The 8,597-nt window shown below is 38.0% G+C and overlaps 1 protein-coding gene across 1 annotated transcript in view; it reads right to left on the reverse strand.

Moving 5' to 3' along the window:
* bark (C-type lectin domain-containing protein bark beetle) overlaps positions 1-8,564 on the reverse strand; it is a 35,158-nt gene extending 26,594 nt beyond the window's left edge. The window contains exon 1 of the mRNA XM_028316588.1: positions 7,927-8,564. Within this exon, the coding sequence (XP_028172389.1) occupies positions 7,927-8,283 (357 nt within the window). The 5' untranslated portion in view covers positions 8,284-8,564. The remainder of the gene's footprint in view (positions 1-7,926) is intronic.
* Between the last annotated feature and the right edge of the window lie 33 nt (positions 8,565-8,597).

An 8,597-nucleotide genomic window follows, 5' to 3' on the forward strand; every position in this document is an offset into this window, starting at 1 on the left:
ATTTTATCTAAACTGATATTTTCTATTTTCTAGCGTGGCAGTAAGTAGAAGTTGCATAGGTAATGATACAAATAACTGCATCTGTTGCATTGCGCAAGAGATGGTTATTACGGGCGGGTTTGCTGCACAAGTTGAACTTTACGATTGCAAAACAAGGAACACATTAAACTATTTTAATACTTCAGATGAAGTACCACATGCAAGAATTGCAGCAAATGATACTCATAGCACACTCTACACGATAGTCGGGCTTCGATAGTTCTCAAAACAGGAAAAGAAGAATTGGTACTATAGGTGGATGTTCGCTGCTTGAAAGGGCATCTAATTAATATTAATTAACTAAGCACAACTTCTTAGGAAATCGTGAAATAACGGAATCCCATTGTAAATAACATGGGCAAAGTGAGTAAGACACGAGAACTGTTGGAAGTTATTTTAACGAACAATTTGTGTTCTAAACAAGAAGATTTGTTAATGTGTACCATATTGAAATATGTTCGCTTGTGGTCAAAAGAGAACATAACCTGACAATGCGGTTGGTCAACCGATCTTTATGTAGCGTGTGAAATGTTGAATACCACAAGCATTATTATGAGAATCAGGGATTTACATTCAAGTTACGTCTCAAGATTCTGAACTGTAATTTTTAATCGATTTACTTCAGAAAACTAGGTACCTATCTGATGACAGAAACAGTTTTATGAAATTCTTAGATCGTGCGTAACAGAATCGTTGCACATAACAAGGCGTAACTGAGTGACGAGTAGCAGCAATAGCTAACAGATTTGACAAAGGTCAGAAAGCTGCAAGACGATCGATTTGTACATGTTTCAGACAGTATAAAAGCACATAACCACGAAATTCCTTAAATTGCTTTCATCATCACAGATCTCACCTAACTGTACCTACATCCAGGTACATAATTTCTACTCAATTAGTTGTACCTATAGGGGCGTAGGTAGTTTGCTGTAGGTTTTCTTCTGATAGGGTACTAAAACGAGGTTTAATGACTTGGTAATAAAATAATCAATAAACATGCGTTAGAACACTTAGAACTCCATGACCGTATCCTTTATTCAGTCACGTTATTTATGTGTTAACTTTGCATTACTTTACACTCTTGTTGACAGATTTGGATTCCTTGATTTGATTTGGAGCCCAAGAAAATCGTCACTAGGAAATTTTGATGCCCTGCTGCTTGTTTCTGTTCAGCTTTTGCGTATTCAGCTATACATGGTTGATGCACTTGTCAACCTGGCACGTCTATTACTTCACGCTGTGTGCTCTGAACACAGCGCTGAGCACCACGGTCTGGTGGCGGCAACGTTTGACATTATCGGACAACGAACCGAGGTCTTTTTATTAGCTTACGCCAAAAGCTACAATTTATTTGAAGTCCTGTTTTAGACACAGGCAAGTGCAGTTTGGCAAGTTATGAGCCTCGTGCGTAATTGTTAATAATTATTGTTGAAAAGCAAAATAGAAAATGAGATAATGTACGTTAATACCACAGCATTCCACAGCCAAGATTTGAGAATGGACCTTTTCAAACGACTCAGAAACTACAGTTAACTTTATTAGTATTGACACTTATCTTAGATTTAGTCTGCGTTTAGAAAGGCTGACTACAGCTTTAACTGGTCGATTGGTATCCACCTACCCACCTACACCTTTAAATCATGGAACAGGCTCTGGTAACTCATACAAAATTAATTGCTGAGGTACTACTTCAAGACTCGTGAAAATAGTCGGTGCTGTATCAAGTCTTCGCAGGCCATCAAGGTTTTGTGGACCGTATCAGGTGCAGGGCCAATCTGAGGCGCGACGAAGCGCCGCGCATGACGAGATCGCGCGATACGCAGCCGTTGAACCCGCTCCCACCTGCGTTGTTTTGTTCCCAATCCGCTCTCCTTACGTTCGGATAGACAAAGACGTACGCCGTGACTTCTGGGGTCGAATGGAATCGTAACGACGCTCGAAAAAACGTACAATACTTGGTTATGGAAATGAAAATAAATATAGTTACAGTAGGTAGGTACTCTTACTTAAATTTCCAAAATGGCTGAATGAACCGCTTTCAATGGCTCTATGTTGAATCAGATTGGTGGAATGCTCATAAAAAGAGCAAGAAACAATATAGACACTATTGAAAAACTACAAAAAAAATTAATTACAATCGCATAAATAAGTATTTGAAAATAATGTGCGCGGAATATACTTTTAACAATTGTCAGGAATACTAAAGATAGCAATCTTCAATGTAGAAATAACCATTTAACGTGGGATCGGCAGCTTCTGATGGGATAATAGCACCGATATCATCCAGCAGAACTCCAAGGCAATTAGGCGGTCCAGCAAGGATTCATTGGTCCTCAAGGTCAATGGTATTAGTTGGCTAGATCGCAGCGATTTGCGCTGACAGGCTCAAGAGCCTGGGAAATAAATGGCCCAAATTAGAGCCGGTTAAAATTGTCTGCCCTGCCAGTTTTTTAAGTGAATAACAATAGTTAGTATAGTTACTGATCTTAGGAAGCACCTTATGTATTTTGGCCTTGATGTAATTATAATGACCAGAATCTGGTAATCTTGTAAGTCTCTACTAACTTAGGAAAGCCGTTCAAATGTAAACAAAACTGTTAAACAGAAACAGCCTACATTTTTTGCAATTTCATCATTAAGCGTCAGTTTTCGAAATTAATCATGACCTAAGATTGCAAAAACCACAATGACATGCTCGAATCCGGTTTTGCTTCAGACAGCTTTTATCCTTTTGGAAACTGCAGCCCACTCACCTGTTGGTGACGTAAGGCCGATGCAGACGGCTGAGTTGGAGCAAATCGGATACTTTACTGTTATTTATACCGTGACCCAAAAAAGTACAACATTGTCCGAAGAAATCGTAGCGTTTCGCGATCCGGAACAAATGCGATAGCGCCACTTCAACGCCGAACTCAGGCGCAGCTTCGGTTCAGGAGAATAATTATTGTGTACTGTATTGTAATACAGATAAAGGTCATATTAACTTGACGGTAATAGCTGTGATTGAGAAAACTTATTAGATCGGAATGCCATTCTTAGATTATGATCTAACAGGATAAATGTACAGTAAAGGAGGCTCTGGTAATATGTGTGGCGCTTATCTAATATGGATAATAATGAGTAACTGTAGTTTACTTGTTTAATTAACTACTTATGGCACAAATGAAAACGTGTTCGCTGAAAGTACTAGTTTGTGCCTACTCTCATGGCAAGTATCGGGGAATCACATGCAGGACCAATTCCCATTATGATAAGAACGCCAAACAAAGCCCAGTAACGGAAGCACCAACGTTAAAGTTATCATGTGACATGAATCAATGTACAAAATTAAATATCATATTATGTTAATGAGTGTGATTCACCGCAGTGCCATTTTTATGTAGTAGCGAGGCAATGACCTAATGCTAAGTATACTTAAGTAACGTCAAAGAAGCTAATTCTGATTATTACATCCTTAAACATGCCGTCCTTTATATCCTTTTCTATCGAGCGGTTGTAACAAACAACCGTTGAATACTCGAGATCTTTTAGTGTCAGACCTCATTTAAGGTCTAACATAAACCGACATAAGGTCCCCTTTTTAGGGATTAACAAAGTTTTCCAAATACTCCATCAACAAGTGCTATATTTTTGGTATAAGTATAGCGATTTCCGAGAAAAATGTGGCGGGCGTAATTTACGTGCTGTCTGATGAATTTGCGTTATAATTACATAATAATATAAATTTATACAGTTTATTGGCATTTACAGTATCAATGACTCATTCGTACGAACAAAAACGAGAACAAACATGGAATCAATCTAGAGGAAAACCAGAACTATTGACGCATGGAAATATTAATTTATAATCTCAACTAATAACAAGACATAAGGAAGGATACAAATTAACATAATATTACAATTATAAATTAAAATATTGCTTAGCCTATTATGGGTATGATTCGCTACATCGGAAAATGTTGGCCCAGAAAATAATAATACATGCGTGAGTTATGTAGGTCTTCAGGCCATTATGAGCATTATGTTAATGCAACTTATTCACTAGGCACAAGCTATTTACTTTGTACGTGGTAGATAAAACTTCTTTTCGATCTACCAGTAAGAGAACAGAGAATACAAATAAAAACAAAATGCGACTATAACAATAATGAAATTATAGAAAATATCCACCTAGAATAGAAGTGCTTGAGATTCTGTGATTCATTCGGCCTGACTCATTCACATATCGCTGGTGATGCGTGACATTGAAAGTAGGTGGTAATTCCATATTTGTTTCTCTTGCTAGACTTGAGGCATGTTATGTCAATACCAACATGGATTAATATAGGTCTATTAATCCATGGTACAATATTAGCAATTACTGTTACATTTGTTTGGTAGTGATGGTAGCAATGGTACATATGCCATTAAATTCCTGTCATGACTTTAGCCACATCCCCAGTGATATGAAACTGACCAACCATTGTTGAGCTATTTGTAAATAAACAATAATGTTTCCAGGAAATAATGCCGTTAACTATGAGAAAACAGAACATTAACTGCAACTCTAATTTCAGATGACTCACGACGACAGTTGAACACTCAAGGTTGAGAAATATGGTTCGTTAGACAACGAGGGTCAGTCGACCGCAACTCCTAACTGTATCTAAGTAATTCCGTAATGAGCAGCTGGATATGAACTTTGAGTATCTTCCTGCCAGGTGCATTCCCGTTCTATCCTACCTTGTCCAACATCTCGGAAAAGACAGAGACGTGTGTAAAGATGCGTTGCTTGCTTAGGTTGCCACTATCGTCGGCACACACGTTATCAATGTTTACAGATCTTGACATAATTTTGATAGCGATCCTAATTCAACAGTGCGTGTGCCCGGTGCCCTTTTTTCACTTTTTCTTTCATTTCTTTAGGTCGCACTTTTTCAGTTAGGGGATAATCTCGTGTAATTTAATGTCACAACAATGCTGATTATCTAAAACTGAATGATAGCATCATTTGTGCAAAAGCTGGTGGACAAGGTTTGACATCAACATCGCGTGTTTTCAGATTCATTTTTGTTGGCCACAATTTGCAATAAAATTGCTCATCTCAATTTTGTAGTGAAAGCGACCGCAGTGTCCGCTTGCAATTTGTCACGTTCGGTCCATTTGTTTGTGGTCTTTTTACGTACAAACGTACAAACTGAAATTATTCATTGTCTTAACTGATACAATATTCGAAGTAAATAATCTACCAATTCCTAAACTCGCATGGGCACAACAACACGCAAAATAACTTTTTCCAACTGTAGCCCCATTCTTCATAAGGATCTTCATCTTTTCTTGTGCAAAGACTAAAAAGAAATGCAGCGAACATCCCTTGTAGTTGTAACTGGTTATTGGTAGTACCTAGGTATTAATTATCTTCTTTAACCCTTACTGTAGTATTATAAGAAATGAGGACTTAAACTAAATAAATGCCAGCTATTTTAATAACGAACATTCATTATAGGATATTACTTCAAAAGACCTACGCAATGATGGCGTCAGACAGACATTACCATTTACGAGATGAGGTGATGTCAAAATACAGTTGAATACTAAGTGAAAGCACATGCAATAGAAAATACAAGTCTAGATGAAAGTACGTAAATGCATCTTTGTTGTTGTAATCCTTTAACATTATTCGGTAGTTACCCAACTAATGCTAAAATTCATTTTGAAATCTAGGTAACCTACCAACTTTCACTGTAAGGTTTTTTGAATATAAGTACCTACTTTGAAAATATTATTATGGGCCTATGGCCTACAAATCCTACAATGTGTAACTCGAATTAAGACCCCTGGCCTATGGCCTACAATGTGTAATTCGAACTAAGATTGGAGTAATTCGAAAATCGTCTTTCACGAAATTCTTTAATTATTTACTGTTTCATATTTTACAGTTCTATTGCATCTTGAATCATCTTGAACTGGTTCTCAGTTTCTAGTCTCAGCCTATTCGCAAGCGATTCATCCGCTCCTATTAGTCCAGATCACTTCCCTCAGGAAGTCGGTCGTCAGCTGTCTTCCCGGGTCTCCTTGTGATTTGAGCGTGCTGATTGGCCTAACGATGCAGGGTCGCCGGGTCAGGACACGGCGCCTTTGTCCCAGCTGGCTTCATTAACACGTGCATCTCGTAATTTATGATTCATGGCGTCCAAAAGTGATTTGTAAAGAGGCTTTGATGATTATCCTGACGTAAATTATGATTAACGGCTTCTTTCTTTTCATTTCATCCCCTTTTGGTTTTTGTTTGTCAACTACATACTCATTACAGACCATCATTAAAGAGGTATAACAGCTCGCCAATTAACTGTAATGTTTTTAGAAGCACAGTTTTACGGAAGTTAATTTCTAATCTTATCAGATTATGTATCAGATTTAGCCCGTCTATGTTTTGCAGAGTGTCCTTTTCCTACATAATATACAGAATAATATATTCTGTATATTATGTAGGAAAAGGACACTCTGCCTGCTTCTCAAAAAGCGATTTTAGTATATTCTAATATCTGTTTCTACCTTAAAACTCCTGAGTGAGATCATCAATCAAGATCAATCCATACTACAAACGTTTTGTCATGTCTAAATGATCTCTGGTTAGCTCGTGTTTAATATTTATTCAAGTGTCCAAAATAAGACTTAAATGTAAAGTATTTCATAATATTTACATTATGACTGTATCATATCACACAGTGACGATACTCTCGTGACGATATCGTTGGTAACTTCAGTATTTTCCTAGAACCTGTAAGAGCACTACAAAACCGGTGTGACTCCGCGTTTGCGCGCCATGCTCTATTTCCGATATTTGCTTTCGTAATGTGTATTAATATTTGCCGTACTCCAGCAGGTGAATAAATCAATATCATGGCTCAATGATTTCGATACTGTTATCAGGCATTATCAAAGGCGTGCGTTTATCTAATGTTTGCTATCGACAAAAGGGAAAGCTAAGTACACAAGTGATGTGTGCTGTCCTATTTATTTGAACTTATTACCTTTATTTTTATTAACGACTAACGGCGTAAATAAATATTACGACCCGGAACATCTTTCATTCGGATTTTTCTCAATCGAATTCGTAATTATTTGATTCATCGCTTGTCACTTCCATTTGATTGTAGTTACTACAAGGAATTGTATAGCTCCTTTTTGGGTGCTAAAGAAGTTCTGTGATCATAATGTGGATATAACCAAAATGGATTCATTCTTCTGCGTAAAATTAAGATAATACACAGGCTTGAAATGTATTTTTGAGGATAATCTGAACCCATGATTGAACACCTGCAGACACCATGCATCTAAATGGTAATAATCCATCTTCGTCGTAAATCATGGTTAATAATAGTAGGGCTACTACCCTTAGCTGTAAGGAATGTAATCCTGTTTTTTCTAATAAGAAACCCTGGATGGGATAATGACCGTGAGAAGCTTAACTGGGTTTTTTCGACAAGTTTCGTTTCGTTGAAGACAGTCGTCGTGTATCGTCTTAACTTATTGTACGAGTAAGGTAACATCATAACATCGAATTTTTCTAGATTGTTTTTTTTAATAAAGTTCAGAACTAACTAAAATAAAACATGAAAGTGATAAATGAACCACAATACAGCTTTATTACAGATTGTTTGTTTTCTGTTGGATTCATCTTGTTGCTGGGAATTTTCTAATCAGAATCCTATTGAATAATGCGTTACTATAGGAGCTATTTCAACGTAATGATTGAAGCAATTAATTCTAACTACGTTTGCATACTAAGTACTTTGAGCCGTTGTTTTAAGATTTAAGATTAAGATTACAGCGATTCTATCTACTAAAATAGCAATGGGTCTAACTAATAACGTAAAGGTTAGATTATTAAAAACAAACTCATACCACAGCCAGTAGCTTCCCGCGAACTGTGATCCCGACCATCGGCGCAAACCGCACCTCCACGCCGGGCTCGATGACCAGCTCCGCATCTCTTTCCACCAGCAGGTCGTCCCGGAGGAGATACGGGCTGCTGTCGGCCTTCCACAACGTCCGCCCGCCGGCGATCACGCCGCCCGGCAACTCCGTCAGCCCCAACGACTTGTTCAGCAAGTAGGGATCTGCCTCGCCAACACCCATCAACTCCTGTCCCACACAACCACTCGCGCACCACAAAAACACAAACACGGTCCTCCACTTGTACTTCGTGTCACTGAACTGACTGTGCCGCTTCTGAACCCCCATGTCTTTACAACACTCCATTATTCACTAACTAAACACAAAAATATTCATTTCACTTTTCCTAAGGATTGCCTGCAACCTATTTTAACACCTATCCACACTCACAGGTATTTCGTACGAATGAAATACTGAACGTACCGGTACATTATTTTCTAATAACTCAACCGGCGAATATTTTTCTATTAGACAATCGGTATAAAAACAATTCATAACGAAACAAAGGTGGGGCTATTGGAAAGAAAACAAGCAAAAATGCGCGCTGCCGCGCGACCGTTGAACGAAGTAGTTTGGCCGGTTTCGTGTAGTAGTTTCCTCTCCCTCCTCCCTACCCTCCC

This window comes from Ostrinia furnacalis, unplaced genomic scaffold, assembly GCF_004193835.3.
Source record: "Ostrinia furnacalis isolate ACB-3 unplaced genomic scaffold, ASM419383v2 OfSCF0373, whole genome shotgun sequence".
Classification (NCBI taxonomy): Eukaryota; Metazoa; Arthropoda; class Insecta; order Lepidoptera; family Crambidae; genus Ostrinia; species Ostrinia furnacalis.